This window comes from Borostomias antarcticus (assembly GCF_949987555.1).
Source record: "Borostomias antarcticus genome assembly, chromosome: 5".
Lineage (NCBI taxonomy): Eukaryota > Metazoa > Chordata > Actinopteri > Stomiiformes > Stomiidae > Borostomias > Borostomias antarcticus.
This window is the reverse complement of record NC_140238.1, coordinates 813822-836614: the sequence shown is the minus strand read 5'-3', so window position 1 is coordinate 836614 and position 22793 is coordinate 813822. Positions and strand designations below refer to the sequence as shown.

Below are 22793 nucleotides of genomic sequence, written 5' to 3'. Positions count from 1 at the left end.
TATGATCTGAATCATTGTATATGATCATAAGTAACCTTAAAACAGGGCTAAACATGATTTTTCTCTTCACTACTCCTTTAAGGTATGTTTTGAGAATGTGCTCTTTGCTCTTTACCATATAAACGGTAGGTGGTCTGTTCAGAGTTGGGCTTGGATCACTACCCTAACGTCACCCTGGTTTTTAGAATTCTCCTCAGGCAGGTTTGTAGAAGGCGTGTTCTTAGGAAGACGACGCCCACATTAGACAGGGCAGCAAGGGCAGGCCCCGCCCAGTGTCCATCCCACCCTGTCTGTCACAGGCCGGCCAGCTCAACCAGATCTGCACACAACACTCTAGACCAGGAGGAGGGAACATGTATAAAGGAAGCATTAACATCTCACTGCCTCACAAACATTCCAACGCACATCTTTTAGATTAAGCACCAGATCGCCAGACACTATTTATCAGCCAAGACGGGAAACGTTTAACTCTGTCAGGTGCACAGTGTTCCTAATGTCACAGCAGAAATATCCTTGTTTACAGTTGGCCATGGGTGTTATGAGCGACCGCCATTTTGTGTTTGGGTAGCTAGCCCAGTGGTTACAGCGTCTGAGCAGTGAGCGAAATCTCACTGTTTCAACACCGAGCCAAGACACTTAACAACCACTTACTACCGCTGTGCCCTTGAGCACGGTGCTTAACCCCAACAAGTCATTTTGGCTAAAAGGGTCCGCTGAATGATCACATTATCAATTGTTTTGAGCTCCTCTCTACTGGATCTGTTCTTTGTCTCCTTTTGTGGGTGAAGAGACGTTCCTCCTGGCTACCTATGGACATTTAGGCTACGATATGAGCTCTGACACGCTCTTATAAAACCAACATCTCTATTTATCACACAGTGAAGACACACACATCACATGGTGGTAGGTGGCAATATATAATATATAATTAAGCAATAAACCACGAGAGGCTGTGTGTTATAGTCATTTTATAACAGCTAGGGGGCGTTGTTAGGCACGACGCGAAGCGGAGTAAAACCCCCCTAGCTGTTATAAAATCACTATAACACACGGCCTCGAGTGGTTTATTGCTTTTATACAACGGTTACTACAGCTATTAGTGTAAAATAAACACACAGCAATGTAAAATATTAACATTTATTCAAAACGAAGCATCATTCCCTCAATTGCGCCGAGTAAAGTAGTTCCCCTAACAAAAGGGTTGCCAAGCAACAACAACAACTACAATGCATTGGATCAAATGGGAGGCGCATTAATACTGAAAATGGAATGATATGCGGTCACAGGTGTGTGTTACAAAGTATTTTAACACGGCTTCCAGCCAATCAGAATCAAGAACCAGAACTAACCGTTGTATAATATACAATGTATAAAAAATACACATGCACACTTACACAATTGTACTGGCATCATTTAAGTATTTGCAAACTTGTCAGCGAAGTTGACATCACTGCTCTCAGGCTAAAGGTGAGAGGCTGAGTTGTTTGATAGTGGAAATCTCAGCCCAGACAGGTGTGTTCTCCTCACCGGCAGCACATGCCTGAGGGAAGGGCCGTCTGTGTTCTCAGGGCTCGCCTGACTCCGCCCCCGCAACCAGTCAGCGATGAGATCATTATGAGCAGTGGATTCTCTGAGAATTCCTCCAACCCCAACGCCAACAAAGCCTCTTCAGCACATAAGCCGTGAGCAGCAGTGATGAAAGACCTATCCAGTCAAATATAGAGGTTGGGCTGGGTTCTGAGAGAAGAGAGAAAAGCCACATGCACCACCACAGAAACACATCATCACCCGTTTTCAACAGATGATTTCATCGTCTTTCAGGCTGAACAAACCACACAGCGAGAGCATACCGTTTTAACTTGACAATAGTCATTTTGTCCTTAATGCTGTTAACTGGTCTGACTGATGGATTGTGGTGGATGCTGCTTTGTGGATGGTGGCTAATGGAGAAAGATTACAAGCTGTGTGTGTGCGTGTGCGCGTGCGCGTGCGTGTGCACGTGCGTGTGCGCTAAATATTCAATATGTGTGTATCTGTTAGTAGGCCTATGCACAGACGCACTCTGACCAAGCCCATGGTATATCGCCCACCAGGGCCCTGTACTACGAAACAGGATTACGGGGTTAGCGCGATAACTTCAGGTTCAAGCCTGGTTTATCCGTACTACGAAGGTGGTTCACTTTTCACTGTGCTATATCGCCATGGTAACTTATGTTGCTGAGCTAACCTGCTCCGGGGCAGGTTATATTCCAGATTATGGATCAAAACATATGAAGCACTGCCCGCTGACCGATCAATTCACTTGGAAAAAGGCATATGGATGTTAAGATTGTATACGGAACTTCAGTGTGCAAATTAAAAAAATAATCTGCAGTATGCGAACAGTGAGAGGTTTTTACAAACCGATAAAACCCTCTTTGGCTTTCCCCGATATCATATGAGAAATTGCAGAATGACAGCTGCTTGAGACATATTTTGCCTTGTGCATTGATGCGGAGCAAGTAAAAACACTCATTTATAATTCAATTTTCAAGTCTTTAATGTTGATTTTTGACCGCGAACGCGCTCATAGCTAGATTGGACCAGCTGGGTCGGCTTAACGAGTTGATAGCCACTGTCGTAGTACCGTTTATCCGTGACTACGGTTGTCCGGTTTACTGGAGCGAGCTAGCGGAAAGTTATCCTGGATATGTTGAACGAGCTTCGTAGTACGGGGCCCCGGCCAGTTCCCACCCTCTGAACAGACCCTTAATTGGTTTTAATTGCTTCAATCACCACTTTAAGAGGCTGACACATTTGTACAGTAGCTGCATAATCTAATGATTTAATCTTTGTACTTTGAATTAGCGCTCACGTTCCAGCTGAGCAAAGCGGTTAATTAGAGCAGCTGCTGAGACAGAGGAGTTCCTAGCAGCTGGAATATGGGAGGCTGTTACTGCCATAGGAAACATGGCCAGGATGACTAAAGGGACTTCTGTTGAATGGGTCTAGACTGGCCTGGGTTGTGTGTGTGTGTATGTGTGTGTGTGTGTGTGTGTGTGTGTGTGTGTGCGTGTGTGCGAGATGGAAAACATATTTCAAGGATTTACCGATGAAAGTACTGTAGCAAATCTATGTGGATATCGAGGCCTACTGATAATCAAATGAACTGGGACACACCTATGAACTGGGATTGACCTATGAACTGGGATTGACCTATGAACTGGCATTGACCTATGAACTGGGACACACCTATGAACTGAGATTGACTTATCAACCTTACTGTTGCTTCTGGGGTCAATAGGCTAAGCAGCATATTGTTGCATATGTTTTCGTTGGTTTTACTTTGCTTACCAGTGCAGTTAACATCACACACACTTACCTGTTTAATTATTCATGTCCATCGACCACCTTTTCTATTAATCCAATAGCCATGCTAAATACACTTGTGGGTTGATTCAGCTTCCCATTAGATGCTATCATTAGGCCTACATGTACCTTCAAATGATCATTAGTAGCCCTCCCTTTCAAACCAATACAACTCTTTAGAAGGACTTGGCAGACCCCCGTTGGCAGACCTGCCCCCTTGGCAGCCATTATCTCAGGCTCCCGTCCTCAACAGGGTGTCATCGCTCACACTCCTGCATGGCTGCCTCAACAGGGCCCCATCGCTCACACTCCTGCATGGCTGCCTCAACAGGGCCCCATCGCTCACACTCCTGCATGGCTGCCTCAACAGGGCGTCATCGCTCACACTCCTGCATGGCTGCCTCAACAGGGCCTCATCGCTCACACTCCTGCATGGCTGCCTCAACAGGGCCCCATCGCTCACACTCCTGCATGGCTGCCTCAACAGGGCCCCATCGCTCACACTCCTGCATGGCTGCCTCAAACAAGGTTCTGCCATTGTTCTGGGGAGGCTAACTTTGGCAGGGGAGGGACATGTTAGCACAATGGGGAGTGATGCAGGAATGAGAGGAATACGACCGGGGATTGACGTGCTGCTGGGAAGAGTGCAGGGAGGAGGAAGAGGAGGAGGAGACTGGACGATGGGCAGAGAGGGAAGGATGGAGGATGGAGGAAGTGAGGAGGGTGGAGACATGGAACCGTGTTATCGTGAAAGTGTGATAATGCAGTCAGCGCAGTCTGGCAACTGGTTGGAAAACATTTCCACTAATTAATTATCTACAGTAACATGTAAACCGAGCTGTGTCCGTGTCCTCGGCAGTAAGTCGTCTTCATTTCCGGTGGGGGTTGGCCTCCGCCAGGGCTGCGCTTTAATAAAGCACAATCTGGTTACTCATGTTAATCACTGGTCGTTGGTTATGACTGCAACAACAATCAGGGATATAGAATGTAGGAATGCAAGGATATACAGTACGTAGTCAGTGAGCGATAGCCCACCAAACTGGATTTTCAAGATATGTTCAAGCTGTCATAATGACATTTGAAGAAACTGGGCACATTTCTTGTTGACAAAGTTCAAGACAGAAAGAAGACGACACAGTGGAAGACCCAAAAAGCTGTCTGCATCTGTTGAACAGTACTTAAATGTCCTTAAGGAAGAAGGAAGGAAATCCAGAAGGAAATCCAGTGAAGTGCTCGCTCAGCATCTAGCACCAAAGTACATGATTCGAACAGAAGTAATGGTCTTTTAGGGCCTCTTGCAGATAAGGAGCCATTCTCATCGAAAGGCAACAAGCAGAAGAGATCGTAATATAGGAAAGACCAAAAAGCATTGAGAGACGACCAGTGGTAGGAAGTCTTAAGAGTGATGAGTCCAAATTCAAAATGATTGGCTCACAAAGACAACAGTATGTCAGAAGAACGAGAAGTGCTTGGATGCCTTTCTGCAGTCTCTAGTGAAGCATGGTGGCGCTCTGCCATGTTCTGTGGGCGCTCTTCAGACAACATTGTTGGGAATCTGGTCCAAATCCATGGAATGATGAATACGGAGAAATATAAACATTCTGATTCATCATGCTGTACCGTCGGGAACATCACTGATTGGCAGAAAGTCTGCAGATGGAACATGTACAGTAGTAGCATTGCCACCTTAGTCCAGAACTCAACGTAACTGAAGGTTTTTGGGAACTTGGACAATGAAGAGTTATGGCAAGGACACTTGGACAAGGAAGAGTTATAGCAAGGACACTTGGACAAGGAAGAGTTATGGCAAGGACACTTGGACAAGGAAGAGTTATGGCAAGGACACTTGGACAAGGAAGAGCTATGGCAAGGACACTTGGACAAGGAAGAGTTATGGCAAGGACACTTGGACAAGGAAGAGTTATGGCAAGGACACTTGGACAAGGAAGACTTATGGCAAGGACACCTGGACAAGGAAGACTTATGGTAAAGACACTTGGACAAGGAAAATAGCAAACAATAGCCAAAGTCAAATAGAAGAGTTATGGCAAATCCTGGAAGAAGCTTGGAAGAATTTACCACAGGACTACTTGGAAAAAAAGATAGCAATGTACCAAAGCAAATTGCTTCAGTTATGCATTCTAAGGAGGCCACACCAAATACTGACTTGTTTTAAAAAAACAAAACAATGAATGATTGTTACTTTTCATTTTATTGTTTATTTGTGTTTATTCTAATGTAATATAGTGTTTTTAGGGGAAAATAAACCCTTACCGCCCAAATAAACAGCTTTAATCATAATTTTCTTGGACGGCCTGAGACAAACAGTAGTTTATTTATGTGAATGTCAGAATCAGGCTTTATGGTAAGGGACTCTTAGGCCTGTGCTGCCATTCATACACAGAAACCACAATGATCTCTTGCTGTATCACCTTTCCTATTCTCTCTCTCTCTCTCTCTGTATTCCTCTTTCACTGTCTGTCTCTCTGTCCTTCCTTCCTGCAACATGTCATTATGACCTGTCCAGACCCATCCTGACCAATACTGAACAACCTCTTGGGAGTTTCCACAGTTCTGTGTGTTTGTGTGTGTATATGTGTGTGTGTATATGTGTGTGTGTCTTTGTGTGTTTTCCTGCACCCGTCTCAGTGTCGTCTTTAGCCCCAACAAGCCCCCACCTGTCTTTTCACTCCCATGCCCCTCAGCTCGCTGGTGGCAGGATCAGCATAGCTACATACTGCTGCTGGGAAGCGCTGAATTGTTATTTGTAGAGCTTTATCCTGTAAGGGCCGTCCATTACAGGCCTGCTGAGGGGAATATCTAGCCTCCTCACCCTCCACCCCCCACTCTGACTCCACCCTGGGGGATTCCCACATCTGCCCCTGCTGTTCTCAGTGGGTTCTGCCCCTGCTGTTCTCAGTGGGTTCTGCCCCTGCTGTTCTCAGTGGGTTCTGACCCTGCTGTTCTCAGTGGGTTCTGCCCCTGCTGTTCTTAGAGACATCTGCCCCTGCTGTTCTCAGTGGGTTCTGCCCCTGCTGTTCTTAGAGACATCTGCCCCTGCTGTTCTCAGTGGGTTCTGCCCCTGCTGTTCTCAGTGGGTTCTGCCCCTGCTGTTCTCAGTGGGTTCTGCCCCTGCTGTGCTTAGTGGGTTCTGCCCCTGCTGTTCTCAGTGGGTTCTGCCCCTGCTGTTCTTAGTGGGTTCTGCCCCTGCTGTTCTCAGTGGGTTCTGCCCCTGCTGTTCTAAGTGGGTTCTGCCCCTGCTGTTCTCAGTGGGTTCTGCCCCTGCTGTTCTAAGTGGGTTCTGCCCCTGCTGTTCTAAGTGGGTTCTGACCCTGCTGTTCTTAGTGGGTTCTGCCCCTGCTGTTCTCAGTGGGTTCTGCCCCTGCTGTTCTTAGTGGGTTCTGCCCCTGCTGTTCTCAGTGGGTTCTGCCCCTGCTGTTCTAAGTGGGTTCTGCCCCTGCTGTTCTCAGTGGGTTCTGCCCCTGCTGTTCTAAGTGGGTTCTGCCCCTGCTGTTCTAAGTGGGTTCTGACCCTGCTGTTCTTAGTGGGTTCTGCCCCTGCTGTTCTCAGTGGGTTCTGCCCCTGCTGTTCTCAGTGGGTTCTGCCCCTGCTGTTCTCAGTGGGACTGCAGACACAGTAAAGTTCACTGTTGGCCAACATGTGGGACTTTTCTCTTTTGCTGAATCCCACACTCTTTGTTTTCCTTAAAGCAGCCAGTCCAGGCCTTACGAACAGAGACGGTTGTTTTGTCATCTGCAGAAACATATCAGTCGGTGGCCTTGGCAGTTTCTAGACCAAAACACTGTTAACAGTCGTTTTGACAAAAACATGTACAGCCACAACTGAGATATTTAGCTGATGGCGCAATGCCACAATTGGATTTAAATGGAATATGGTGATAACATTGTCACACTGACCATACCTGTACATTTACGCTGCTATGAGCATACATTTACGCTGCTATGAGCCACAAGTCCAATGTGGTGTGAAGTTCTCAGGCAGAGGAATTGGAAATGCCCATTGTTTTTCCCTTTCGCCCGTTCAGGATTAAGAGTCCTCTGAGATACTGGGTGTGCACAACAAGTCATTGTTCCTAATTTGGCAGCAACAAAAAACAAAACAAGGTAAAACTAATCTGCATCCCGGCGTGCGTTCATGCCAGCTACTGGGCCGCGCTTCCTTCAGCCAGTCCATCACGGACCCAGTAAACGGGACAACAACAGACCTCAGATGGGCTGTAAAGAGACTTGCTGTGACCTTGGCCTCAGATGAGCGTTGCCGTCACCTATGACCTGGGCCTCAGATGAGCGTTGCTGTGACCTATGACCTTGGCCTCAGATGAGCGTTGCTGTCACCTGTGACCTGGTCCTCAGAAGAGCGTTGCTGTGACCTTGGCCTCAGAAGAGCGTTGCTGTGACCTTGGCCTCAGATGAGCGTTGCTGTGACCTTGGCCTCAGAAGAGCGTTGCTGTGACCTTGGCCTCAGAAGAGCGTTGCTGTGACCTTGGCCTCAGAAGAGCGTTGCTGTGACTTTGGCACACGGTGCCAAATGGCAGCTGCTGCTCACCCTTTCCTTCCTGCTTTGTGGAATAATGAGTCCCAGCATTAAAGTTTATTATTGGCAAGGCTCACTGACATATCTGGGAAAAGCTCTGGGAATGGTTTTAGCAGGCCAGCTATTGTCAAGGCCAGCTTTGGTTGATGGGAAGGAGTTTGGCTATTGTTATATGTACAGTACGCTGGATTGAGAGGGGACTAAAATCACAAGCCTTAAGCATCAGGTTGAATTTGGGCACACTTATAGTCTACATGTAGGCCTAACTGCATAATATTTCTCTATTATTGGTCTTGACCAAACAGTTACATTAAAAGTAGTAGTCAAAACATTTCCCATCTAAAAAATATTTGAAGATTATTTTCCTAATGAAGTTGTGCCATGTTAGACTCACAACCCACATGGTTCATATTGAGGGAACACTATGTTCTGATAATGCCAAGTGTCTTAAACACATGACAAGAGTGATTTAGGGTGATCTGAGAGTTGGCACCCTCTCAGGGCAAGACAGGGTGCGGGCCCACACTTGAATTACAGACTAGCTGAGATTAATGTAATACTTTGTAATGCCTCACACTTTCAGGTCAACAGGATTAGGTTGCCAGGATCTATAAAAATCATATTGGGAAACAAAGGCAAACATAAATATTTTTCCCATGACCTATATGATTATCTTGAATTCTCAGATGGCAGATCAGTGCTCTCAAAATATTTGGATGGCAGTTGCGGATCAAAGACGTCGTAGCAGTCGGAAGGCACAGGAAAACTTTGTGTCTGCATGGGTCTTGTCAGCGTGTAAAGGGACCTACTTTTGGCCTACAGCTTATTCTTAAGAACATGTCACTCCATTATATGGTGTAATTAGTCAATTAATGCAATGTATTAGGCTATAAAAGTGGCACGATTAACATGCTGTACTTATCCACGATGCGGAAAAGAGGCCTTATCATTTAGGATGTTGTTTGTTTGCCAGTCTCCTTGTTGTCTGGCATAATGTTGGGTGTTGACACAAGCACACTAGCGGACAGGATGCATGTCAGGCTCTGAATCATTTCTATGTTGGAGATTGTTTCCAGGCAGAGGTGGGAGCCATTAAGGAGTGTACACGTTGCATCACTCTGCCGTGGCACTGCACCGGCTCCAGTCCCCTTCACTGCACTTAATGTCCTGGTATAAAGAGCAGGACTGATCATGGTACCACTTCTCCCCCAGTACACAACCAGAAGACCCACGAGGGCAAGGCTAGTCTTTTTTGTTTCCTGTCTGCCATACAGATCTCTCCCTCTCTGTCTTCCTCTCTGTCTCCTCCTCTAACCCCCCCACCCCCCCTTCACTGAAGTTTCAGTGAAACTGCGATGTCACCGTCCTGACTCCTGACTCAGCACTTCCTGCAGTCCCCTCCTCAGTTTCAGCTTGGCCCCGCCCCCCAAGCCCCCTCTGTCTCCGCCTCCATGGACAAAGCCTGTCCTTGTTTGCATCGCCCCTTCGTTTTCGGGAATCCCGGCATTAAAAGTAACCACTAGCGGCTCAGGACAATGAGGTCACTGGGCTGAATAGTCTGGCCTGGCCCCGCGCTGTTTCCCGCTCCAAACGCATGGGGGAGGTTACTGGCTAAACAATGAGGCCTCTATCCCATGGGTTGGCCTGGCCAGACGAACGGACAGACGGAAGCATGGAGAGACAGACAGATGGGCAGGCAGACGGTCAGGGGAGGTCAAAGATTGCCCCTTTGCGGTTCCACCCCTCTGGGGGGTAGGCGTATTCTGGTTCCACCCCTCTGGGCGGTAGGGGTATTCTGGGCGCTCCTGATCCATCAGAACCGCACGCTCGGCCATAGTGACCCTTTTATCTCTACATTCACTTCTCAGTAGGACTGACCCGTGAGTAGCTGACCCCAGACACTGAGTGAAGGGTGAGGGAATAGAACGGAGACTATGGATAGACCAGCCAGCCCCAGACACGGAGTGAAGGGTGAGGGAATAGAACGGAGACTATGGATAGACCAGCCAACCCCAGACTGGAATTTCATCACGGTTATGTTATTAGAACCTTCTTGATTAGTCACCATTCGGCTGCTGGCTTGGGTTCAGTTTCTCAGTGAGTCAGTGATCGGGGTTGACTTTCACTTGGGCAGGCTGTAGAGACACATTCTTAGACCTATTTTTATTTTGTGGTCAGTTCACTTAAGTTGCAGCCAAAGTGATGAAGATGGGACGTCTATGAAATGCTAGAATATAAATACTTTTCCATAGCATTCCAATATAAAGCAATATAAATACTGTTCCATAACACTGTATAGAATTCTATCTTGCACCTTATCATCTTGACTTGGTCGATAAACCACTTTTTTTGCCCACACAGGCTTTGCAAGCTTTGTTATTAACAGTGATGAGTTCCATCTCTCGGAGTGCCTCATCTCTCCCCAACTGTATGTCAGGCAGTGAAGCCTGCCGAATACCAAACTGGCCGGAGCAAGGGAAATATGGCCAAAACAAGATGGCACTGTCAATTAATTGTGAAAATCAAGTGTGACAAACTGTTTGTTGACCCCCCCCCCCCCCCCACCCCCAATGCGACGACGGGCAATTTCCCTTTCAGTGAGGAACACATCCTGATTGGTCGGAGCGAGGCTGGTGGGAGATGCTGGTTGGTGGCAGGTGGCAGCATGTGTGTATTTGTCTCTCCGGGGCTCATTTGCATACCTGCTGGCGCTCCAGGCGGCGGGTCACAGTGATATGGCTCTGCTCATGCAAATGAGCTCTTGTGGGAGGAGAGTGGCTGTGAGTGCACATGGGGCTGGAGAGGCAGCCAGTGCCAGCAGGCCTACACATACATGCATCCAGCCAATGCTCATATATAAATATCAGTATCCTATATTCAGATAGGATAGCATGTGCCCTGGCAACAACCAGGTTGTTTTTGTGCGTGGCTGTAAGCCAGCACACCATAGATGGCATTTGTCCGCTTGTCACTCCCTCCCTATTTCCCTCCCTCCTTCCCTCCCTTCCTCCGTTGTGTTGTTGACCTGCAGTTCTATGTTGCCACCACAAGAGGCAGTGGTCCCAGAACATCAAAATAAAACCACTATGACATTGTACACTTTCCAGATCCTCGGTGGTGTAGTGGATAGGGCGTCCGCCTCCCATGCCGAAGGTCGCGGGTTCAAGCCACGGTGTGGAAGGCTTTTTGTCAATGGATGTTATAGAAGCTATGTAAAAATGTGGTTACCTGGTGGTTTGAAATACTCCTAAATTATACCTACAGTATATATATATTCAGTAATTACCCATTATATATTAGGCTATACGTTGCATGAGGTAAATGTTTAGTAATTGGGGGACTATGAAAGGAAGGGTTACCCATAAAATGTTCAGAGTAAGTTAATTTAGCAATAGAAATCCATAAGCCTAGGGCCAATGGGCCTAGGATATAGACAATAAACTACTAGTGGAATGGTGGTGGAGCAATAGCGGGAGCATTTCAGATTACTAGCGGACCGTTGTCCCTGGCGCTAATAATCCGCCAGAGGTACGCTTGCCATTCGATGTGCAAATGGCCAGGAACTCGCCAGCGGATTCGGCCGGAGGTCCGCCAACTCGTCCATCGGGGACCCACTGTAGGTCCGCTAGCCTTGTGTTATCTGGGTTTATCCCTTACCTTTGTCCAGAAACAGAAGTTGAAGCAATTGCAGCAAAATAGCTAACGTTACAGGAATCATCAGTGTAACTGCTTTAGCCACTGACCGCTACCATTCATGTTATGGAAGCTGCTGCTAGTTGTTGTGAGCTCATAAGCTAGCTGGCTATCTCGCTCTTATTGTGCTGGATTAGCATTGGAAGCATTGGAACTGATGTGTCGAGGTAACAATACCTATCTTCATTTATCAGACATTATGTCATGTCATTTCAATTCACAGCTATTTCAGTGGCATGACTAGCTTCCGTCCAGTCAGCCAACAGAAACAAGCCAGCCACGCACATAAGCCAGGCTGGACCTGGCCTGGTTTCCATTGTTATCCATGTGGAAACATTTCATTTGGTCTCTCAGAATCTACAGCCTTGATACTTCACCAAACCATCGTGTATCCAGCTGGCTTCTGCCCTTCAGATCCTTATCGGTGTTCTTTGAACACGACTCCTTTCCTTTGCCAGCGTTGTTCCTCCTAACGCGCCTTCCTTACTGGACCCGGCGCCAGCGCTGTCCGAGGTCAGAGACACGCTGAATGGTTGGAGGGTGAAAGCAGTACCCTGCTCCAAGTTTGCGTCAGGAAATCCTGTGGCACCACTACATTCCTTAGAGGCAAGCGGGGTAGGAAGTCTGCTGGCAGTTCAGGATTACATCTATAATAATCAGTCAGTTCACCGGGGTTCCTCAACCAGCTTCTCTTCGCCCGCCATCTCAACTATCTTCTGTTCCTCCCTCGTTCCAAACTTCATCTTATCACATTCTCCTCACAGGATGTCCTGTCCTAGATGCTGTCACCTGATAGTCTCTAAAGTGATTCCATTCCAGTCCCTCCCCAAGCCGCCTCCTTCTTATTCAGCTCAATCCGCTCCAATCTGTCAGGCTCAATTAAGCTACAGTGCTTCATAGCCCAGTATCTCACAGCCAAACTAAACACTCATTCATTTCCACCACTAAATAAAGAAAGCAAGGAGCTACGGTATTTCCCTTTTTCAAATCTTGAATTTGTCTGATGATGTGCAAGTTAGACACTGGGTGTGTTAAAGGTACCCAATGTAATTTTTGACCACTTGTATGCGCTCTAGAGCAAATTTGAGAAGATGGTCCCCGAAAAACGCGTACTACGTCATTGCGTCAATACGCGGAGCACATAATAGTGACGTTTCACACATCTTTGTTGTTTTCAAAACATTAGCTAAATATAATTTTGCGAAGAAATTACAAGGTAGGAAAAACATTCAAGTGATTCAACATGTTTGTTAGACTACAAGGAACCATATAATCGAGGAATTTCGAAAACAAACAAAGAACGGATTGTTTTGATTCACGTTTCGTTGGGTACCTTTAAGTAACAGAGGCTCAGCTTGGCTCAGAGCGTAGAACGCACTTAACGGGCTGCTCAGCAGTGATGGGATTTACTTAAGTAGAAATACTTCGTTACTGTACTTAAGTACAAAATGCCATTACTTTGTACTTTTAAGAAGTTTTTTTTTTTCTGACAACTTTTTACTTTTACTCCCTACATTTAAAACAAAAATATCGTACTTTCTACTCCCTACATTTTTAAAAAGGGCTCGTTACTTTGACATATATATATATTTTTTTTTTTTCAGTATCTTTGCGTAAATCATGTAATCCGCATTTGATTTATCAGCCTGGCTGCCGCTAAAATTTCAAAACGCGCATGTAGCCTACGGCACGCAAGTCGACAGTGCCAGCAGTCAGTCAGTAACTTAGGGACCTAAGTAGTGTGACTGTGACACATCAGAGGCGAACATGAAGGAGCAGAGCAGTCCAGTGCGACCGGGTGAGCCTACCCCTTCTTTGGAAGAGGAAGACTTCTTTTTCCCGATAAACCAAGAAGATCAACGAGACGGTAACGCAAAACAATTGCAGCTCTACCTGTCAAGTTCTAGTGACACCATGGACTGCCTGAAAATGTTTCCATCTGTCTGTCACTTGTCCCTTAAGCTAAACACACCACTGCCTGCCTCAGCGGCCTGTGAGAGACTTTTTAGCACAGGGGGAATGATTTTCAGACCTCGGAGGAATAGGTTGGAACCTGAGAACTTTGAGAGTTTGCTTCTCATGAAGTTGAATACAAAATTTCTCTAGATTTTTTGTCCAGCCTTCACACTGACTGTAACTGACATGATTGGGTGACTGACCTGACTGACTTTTTTGCTCACTGACTCATTTACTTATTAACTGAACTCCCTGATCAACTTAATTGATGATTGGCTGACTGCCTGAATGAGACTGACTGACTGCCTGAATGAGACTGACTGACTGACTGCCTGAATGAGACTGACTGACTGACTGACTGACTGAATGAGACTGACTGACTGACTGCCTGAATGAGACTGACTGACTGAATGAATGAGACTGACTGACTGACTGCCTGAATGAGACTGACTGACTGACTGACTGACTGAATGAGACTGACTGACTGCCTGAATGAGACTGACTGACTGACTGCCTGAATGAGACTGACTGACTGACTGCCTGAATGAGACTGACTGACTGACTGCCTGAATGAGACTGACTGACTGACTGCCTGAATGAGACTGACTGACTGACTGACTGCCTGAATGAGACTGACTGACTGACTGACTGAATGAGACTGACTGACTGACTGACTGAATGAGACTGACTGACTGACTGACTGAATGAATGAGACTGACTGACTGAATGAATGAGACTGACTGACTGAATGAATGAGACTGACTGACTGACTGACTGAATGAGACTGACTGCCTGAATGAGACTGACTGACTGACTGAATGAGACTGACTGACTGACTGACTGACTGACTGACTGACTGCCTGAATGAGACTGACTGACTGACTGCCTGAATGAGACACAATGACTGCCTGAATGAGACTGACTGACTGACGGACGGACTCACTTACCTAGTAACTGAACGTGCTGATTGATCTTATCCTTACCGGACCTCCCTCTCTCATGGTAATTTGTTATTGTTTTAGTTTGTCTTATGACATTCACCTCCAACTTAAACACACACATACGTGCATTATGAGGAGATGCAGTAGAGTTCTATACTGTTGTGTAAATGAGGAGATGCAGTAGAGTTCTATACTGTTGTGTAAATGAGGAGATGCAGTAGAGTTCTATACTGTTGTGTAAAAAAGGAGATGCAGTAGAGTTCTATAATGTTGTGTAAATGAGGAGATGCAGTAGAGTTCTATACTGTTGTGTAAATGAGGAGATGCAGTAGAGTTCTATACTGTTGTGTAATTGAGGAGATGCAGTAGAGTTCTATACTGTTGTGTAAATGAGGAGATGCAGTAGAGTTCTACACTGTTGTGTAATTGAGGAGATGCAGTAGAGTTCTACACTGTTGTGTAAATTAGGAGACGCAGTATACTTTTAAAGTAATTGAGTACTTCAACTTGATTCATTGGCAGTTTAAGTTTTATGTGCACGACATGCATATGTGCCTTTATATTTGGTTATTTAATTAAAATGGGACAGTAAGTATTTAATTTGCACAGTGGGCAGCTTAAATTCATTTGCGTTCAATGGGACGATGCACTTTGTTACAGATAAAAATCTTTGCCACTCAATGCTCACGCCATGAGAATAACAAAAAGCACTACTGTAACCTTCAAGAAGAAATTGTACTATTAAAAATGTTGATTAAAAGATGGGCCTATGAGTATGATTTCATCCCGGTTAAGATTATCCTGAACTCATCCAGTACACAGAAGTGTGATGTGTGAATAACAAATGGATCTAATGCTACTAACATTATAGTGAAGTACACTACCATCTTGTCTGGTAGGTCTTCTTGAACAGAACTGGCAATATTGATCTTAACAGCACAAAGGTAACCAATTTAGAATTGTGATCTTTGGATCGCGAAAAACTACTTTTTACTTTGTATTATACTTTAAAGTACATTTCAGAGTCTGTACTTTCACTTTCACTTGAGTAGATATTTGGATCAGTACTTATTACTTTTACTCAAGTCAGTTTTTACATGGGTATCTTTACTTCTACTCAAGTAAACATTCCGTGTACTTTTCCCATCACTGCTGCTCAGTTACGCTCAGACTGATCTGCTCAGAGCGCATGTGAGCACTTCTAAACTACCATCAGTCAGAAAACACAAAAGAAGATGGATCCGATGGAACTAGCTAAGGCGTGGCTTCACCTGAAATGTTTCTCTTCGCATACGAAAATGACTCTTGAACTCCTCGTCGGAGTAGGACCACATCTTCCACAAAACGGTCGATATGTGTCGCTGTTTGCCTGTTAACGTTATTTACAGCAAGTAACAACATCTCCTACTCTTCCTCCTGGATATTATCCGCCCCTAGTACATTAATACAATCATCGCCCACGGCCTCCTCCATCAAAACATTGAATAACACACCTACTACTGCTGTTTGCAGAGCCATTTTCAATGAATGTTTTTGACATATGACGGTTGATCAGCGCTCAGAATAAGCAGAGCGTTAAGAGTTTTTAAAATCACTCAGCTCACAGTGAGCATTTTAAGCGTGAGCGCTCAGTTACTTAACGCACCCAGTGTGTGGAATATTATTTTGGCAAGATTTGATTCATCCCTCTCCTCCGCCCGTGCCTTTAGAGACAGATGTGTGTTGTGTTGTTGTTCTGCACCAGCACCACCAACACCCCCCTGACCTCCTCCTCCTCCTCCTCCTCCTCTGTCCTGCCCAGCACCTGGTCCAGTGGGACGCTGGCGACCCGGAGTGCCTGCTGCAGCTGGTGAAGGAGCTGATCGGGCAGTACCACCGGTACCAGTGCCAGCGTCTTCGAGAGAGCTCGCGGCTGCTGTTCGAGTACGACAGCCTGCTGGACGACCCCGACTACGGCCGCAGCATGGAGGTGTACGCCGGACGCAAGAACAGCTGGGTACGCCCCCCGTACGCACTCCCTGCTGGAGGATGGTGTGAAAACAGTTTCCTAAAGTAATGGGCTGTTGAAATGTCACGCATCCTTACTTGAAAGGGTGTGCAACCCAAACCCTCAGTCCCTCAACTCAGAGACGGCCTGTTGATTCAAACCTGAGGGCACCTGAACCCTCAGTCCCTAAACTCAGAGACGGATTTGAGTTGATTCAAACCTGAGGGCACCTGAACCCTCAGTACCTCAACTCAGAGACGGATTTGAGTTGATTCAAACCTGAGGGCACCTGAACCCTCAGTAGCTCCGTCAGCCTGGTGGTCCAGGGCCTGCAGGTGAACAGGAGCTGAATGTCTCTGTCACAGTACAGCCACGTGAGAGGGGGATCACACACACGTGTGTGTGTGTGTGTGTGTGTGTGTGTGTGTGTGTGTCCATGGACTCAGTCCACCTCCTTTCACCATGTTGCGTAGGCTGACTGACATTGAAACAGGATGAAATGCTTTAATGAATAAATGTTCGCACAAAAAGGTGTGTGTGTGTGTGTGCGTGCGTGGTCGTGTGCGTGCGTGCGTGGTCGTGTGTGTGCGTGCCTGTGTGCGTGCGCGTATATGTGCGTGCGTGTGTGCGAGCGTGTGTGTGTGTGTGTGTGTGCGTGCGTGTGTGCGAGCGTGTGTGTGTGTGTGCGTGCGTGCGTGTGTGCGTGTGTGCGTGCGTGTGTGCGTGCGCGTATATGTGCGTGCGTGTGTGCGTGCCCGTATATGTGTGTGTGTGTGTGTGTGTGTGTGTGTGTGTGTGTGTGTGTGTGTGTGTGTGAACACGGTGTGATGTTCTTTCTCCCACGTGTCTCGTTGCAGACAGGAGAGTTCTCTGCTCGCTTCCTGCTCAAGCTGCCCGTGGATTTCAGCAACATCCCCGTCTATCTGCTCAAGGTAACACTGACCCTCTCTGACCCCTCTCTGACCCCTCTCTGACCCCCCTCTGACCCCTCTCTGACCCCCCCCATCCCCGTCTATCTGCTCAAGGTAACACTGACCCCTCTCTGACCCCTCTCTGACCCCTCTCTGACCCCCCTCTGACCCACCCCTGACCCATCCCTGACCCCCCCCCATCCCCGTCTATCTGCTCAAGGTAACACTGACCCTCTCTGACCCACCCCTGACCCCTCTCTGACCCCTCTCTGACCCCCCTCTGACCCCTCTCTGACCCCCCTCTGACCCACCCCTGACCGACCCCTGACCCCCCCCCCCCCCCCATCCCCGTCTATCTGCTCAAGGTAACACTGACCCTCTACCTCTGACGAGGTATATAAATGAATATAAGAGGTAGATATAATGAATATAAGAGGTAGATATAATGAATATAAGAGGTAGATATAATGAATATAAGAGGTAGATATAATGAATATAAGAGGTAGATATAAATGAATATAAGAGGTAGATATAATGTGTTAGACCTCCATGCTACTCAGCACATTAGAACTACCAAACTTTATCCAGTTCTAAAGACACAGAACCGTTCTAACGCATCATAACACATTATACAAGTTTCTGAAATTAGAAAATGTCTTATTTCAGTATAAGGTGTCATGCATGGCTATGAAGTTATATAAAGCCTTATAAGTGCATTATAATGTGTTATAAATGTACTTGTGATGCATTATAAACATGAACGTTTTTGCTGATAAACACATACACACGAACACAGATGAACACACACTTGACTTTCCTTGTGTGTGTGCGCTAAATGGGTATGAGTTGTGTGTGCGTGTGAGTGTGTGTTTGTGTGTGTGTGTGTTTGTGTACGTGTGTTTGTGTACGTGTGTTTGTGTACGTGTGTGTGTGTGTGTGCGTGTGAGTGTGTGTGTGCGCGCGTGTGCGTGTGTGTGTGCGTGCGCGCGTGTGAGTGTGTGTGTGTGTGTGTGCGTGCGCGCGTGTGTCTGTGTGTGTGTGTGTGTGTACGTGTACGTGTGTGTGTGTGTGTGTGTGTGTGTGTGCGCGTGTGAGTGTGCGTGTGAGTGTGCGTGTGAGTGTGAACGTGTGCGTGTGCGTGTGCATGTGCGTGTGCGTGTGCGTGTGCGTGTGTGTGTGTGTGTACGTGTGTGTGTGTGTGTGTGTGTGCTTACTGTTGTCGTGGCTGCGAGGTGACTAATCAGCAGCCCGTCACTCCCTATCAGCTCTGAGCTGCGTGCTGTCTGCAGGCTACAAGACCCTCTCTCTCTCTCTCTATATATATATATATATCTCTATCTATCTCTCTCTCTATCTCTCTCTCTCCCTCTCTCTCTCCCTCTCTTTCTCTCCCTCTCTCTCTCTCCCTCTCTCTCTCCCTCTCTCTCTCCCTCCTCTCTCTCTCTCTCCCTCTCTCTCTCCCTCCCTCTCTCTCTCTCTCTCTCTCTCTCCCTCTCTCTCTCTCTCCCTTTTCCAGCCTTGCTTCTGTTTGTGAAGGGAAATGATGGTAAACATAAGGAAAGCAGCTGCCATCATCAGCGTCATAGAGTCCAGTGGTCATAGAGTCCAGTGGTCATAGAGTCCAGTGGTCATAGGGTCCAGTGGTCATAGAGTCCAGTGGTCATAGAGTCCAGTGGTCATAGAGTCCAGTGGTCATAGAGTCCAGTGGTCATAGGGTCCAGTGGTCATAGGGTCCAGTGGTCATAGGGTCCAGTGGTCATAGAGTCCAGTCTCTCAGCGCTGGAGTGAGACGGTCCTTGGCTCTCAGTTCTGAGTGGAAGAACCACGACTCGGGTCCAGATTTGTAAGTGCGGGAATCTTTGTGGATCATCGCAGTGGGGCGTTTGCGTACATCGTTTCACAGGGAACATGTTTTGCCGTGTCGCTAGGTGGGCTTGGGCGGTTGGCCTTGTCACTTAGCTCGCTGTCATTTCCGTGTGTCCAGGGTTCTGGAGAAGATGGACCGACCGAACCAGACCGGCACATCCACACCTGAGTCTGTGGGAGTGGGTTTTGTAGCCACGGACACGATAGGTGCGTTTACATGGACAGTTTGAATCGGGTTCAAATAGGTTTGGAAGACCTCAATCCGACTGAAATTCCAATCGCTTTCAAGGAGGTTGTTCAAACCTTTTCAAAACCGTTTGGTCCGTCATGTATACTACCTTGAAACGGATTGATTCTGCGTTCTGCGTTCATTCTGCGCATGCTCAAGACTTGACTAATCAAGGCACGCTCGACAGTTCCCTAATCAGCTGTTTGTAACCATCGTAACGCAATCACTCACGGCTGCGTGCGCGTTCAAAACATTTGTTTCGTTGTCGCATGTAAACACCCAACCAGTTTACTTTGTATCCCATGTATACGCTCAGCTGAAATCTTCAACCAGATTGAATTCAACCAGTCTGAAAAATATAGTCAAAGTCAAAGCGGTTCTAAGGAAAGGGGGTGCGGATATACGACCGAATCCCCACATCCCTTATCTGATCACGGTTCCACTTGGATACACACGTACATACTGTACTCACATCCCTCTTCATGCACATGAAAACACATTTGAATGGTATCAAACACACACACACACACACACACACACACACACACATGTATATGTGGCAGCTTTGGGAGGGCTGTGTCCTTGGTGGAGTGGAGGATTTATGTAGCGTCATCCAGGGAGCACAGGACCAATCAGGAAGAGTGTCCTCATCCCAACAGGAAGTGTTGAAAACACGCCTCATCCGCCCTCATCCCAACGTGGATGTCTCTGGCGAGGCTGCAGACGCCGGGAGTGGAAACGCACCACAGGGCAGACGATGACCTGATTCATACAGCCCACTGTTGCTTTGCAGTTGTTTGAAGGAAGGATTGTTTCTCCTCACTCTCTTGAATATGGGTCTGTTGTGGCATCGCTCGACAGCTTTACCCCATGTGAAAGCAGCACACTGTAATATTTGTCTGAAATAAACCTTGTAACCACAGGCTTAGTCATTCAATATACAAACGGACATGATTCTTCAAGCTTACACTTTGTGTATGCATGGCAACTGGGATATGGAGTCTGCATTTGGATGTCTCAGACGGTTATTGCCGTCGCTATCACCCCCCAGAGGAAAAGGGCTCTGGCTAAAGTCTGGAAACTGAAAGCACATTGTGATGGAGACGAAATGTCAGCGCCACTCGAGCTTCAGCTCCACATTCCGTCTGGCTGCCTCAGGGTCTCGTCTCTGCTGGACGATAGAGACGCCACAGGACCTGATGCTAAAGATGCTAAAGATGCTAAAGAGTCCCCCTCCATTTCCAAAGCTTGCCTCTGCTTCCTCCAAAAATGCTTGAAACGTAGAGGCGCTTCCCTGTCTCCTCCTGCTGTCACGACAAGACAATGAAATCAACCGACTTGAAAGTTCAAATGCCAACGATCCTGGAACCACATGGGAGAATATTTTCCTGAGGAAACCGAGACTAGCTTGTATCTACTGTGTACTAGGTTTGGGTCTAATACATGGAGGTGTGTTTGATGTGTCTCAGGGATCGGGGCTGTTAGGAGCTCTTTTAGGACTGTTCTATTTGTTTCATTGTAAGATACAGGAAGCGCAACCCAAACATGTGTTGATAGCAGCTCAGGCGGGACTGCCCTACGCTGGCAGGTGAGGCCGGAAGTTTGGACTGACAGGTGAGGCCAGAGGTTTGGACTGGCAGAGGAGGCCGGAGGTTTGGACTGGCAGGTGAGGCCGGAGGTTTGGACTGGTAGAGGAGGCCGGAGGTTTGGACTGACAGGTGAGGCCAGAGGTTTGGACTGGCAGAGGAGGCCGGAAGTTTGGACTGGCAGGTGAGGCCGGAGGTTTGGACTGGCAGAGGAGGCCGGAGGTTTGGACTGGCAGGTGAGGCCGGAGGTTTGGACCGCCCCACGCTGGCAGGTGAGGCCGGAGGTTTGGACTGGTAGAGGAGGCCGGAGGTTTGGACTGGCCGAGGAGGCCGGAGGTTTGGACTGGTAGAGGAGGCCGGAGGTTTGGACTGGCCGAGGAGGCCGGAGGTTTGCACCGCTCCGGCTGGTGCAGAGTGGTCTAGGACGGCCGTGACCCACAGCCACGAGTCCCTGCAGTCTGAGTCCACTACAGTGGACATGTTTCCCTTCCTGCTCTGACTGCCCAGCCCCAGGCTGAGGGGAATGCTCTGGTTTTTAAATGGGGGCAGTCTGCCATAGTCCAGAAGAGAGAGGGGGAGTAGCACTGACATTTCTCCTCAATCCCAATTCACCCCTCGCCCCTACCCCTCACCCCTAACACTTCATTTTGCGCGTTCATGTTTAGGGGTAAGGTCGTCCCAATCCTCGAGGGTGTCAAGTGTAGGGGTAGGCGCCAGCCCTCGAAATACATTTTTCAGACACACACTTCAAACCAAGGGCTATGAGCAAGCAACAAAAAAATGCCACACATTTCCGAAATACAACTGTTGAGTCACGGAATATAAATATAATTTTTTTTTAGGCGGTAGTGCTAATGTACTTCTTTAACTTCAAATATGTGGTCAATGTATCAAAATAGAGCCAACTTGAAAACTTGCTGGGATGTTTTCGGAGCTACGTAGCTAGCCATCAAGATGACTCAGCGGTCAGCGCTCATGGTACACAGCCGACAGCAGCCTAATCTCGCCATGCATCCAGCAGTGAGTTGAGGTGCATGAGGACCCCACATTTTAATGAATGCATGTAATATGTTCATATGGAAGGGTTGGAAACAGCAACACATTTAAATCTGTTTAAAAAGACTCCAGAAAAAGAGTCCAGGAGAAGGGATGTCATGTCTGGGGGAACTATTAACAATGGCCGTCTAACACAGACTGCTTATTAGTGCAACGGCAATCTCTTACACAACAATTAATCTTCGGGCTGTCCATGCAAATTAAAATCGTGATTACAATTTGAATGAAAAGGGATGAAAGGTCGGCAGAGCAGCCATGACTGGACTGTTTCCATCCTCTTCCTCGTTCCACATTTTGGGGAGTTCCACATTTTGGGGATTAAAAGACTGCAATTGTCTGCAGCGAAAGACCCTGGATTCCTCGGGGCAGCGTTTAATGACGACTTTGACTTCCTCTTAAGTAGCAGCAGGGCAGCGAGGACACAGCCCTGGGGAGATGGGGGGGGGGGGGTTGGCGTGTGGGTGTCGGGGGGGATGTGGGGGGAGATGTGGGTGGGGGGGGTGGGGTTGGCGTGTGGGTGTGGGGGGAGATGTGGGTGGGGGGTGGGGTTGGCGTGTGGGTGTGGGGGGGGGATGTGGGGAGAGATGTGGGGGGGGGGGTTGGCGTGTGGGTGGGGATGTGGGTTGGGGTGTGGGTGTGGGGAGGTGGGGGGGGAGATGTGGGGTG

General features: G+C 47.6%; 1 protein-coding gene across 1 annotated transcript in view; it reads left to right on the top strand.

Annotated features, from left to right (window-relative positions):
* Positions 1-22793, top strand: part of babam2 (BRISC and BRCA1 A complex member 2) — an 85660-nt gene that overhangs the window by 13006 nt on the left and 49861 nt on the right. The window contains exons 5-6 of the mRNA XM_084438157.1: positions 16294-16488; positions 17337-17411. Coding sequence (XP_084294283.1) covers positions 16294-16488; positions 17337-17411 — 270 coding nt within the window. The remainder of the gene's footprint in view (positions 1-16293; positions 16489-17336; positions 17412-22793) is intronic.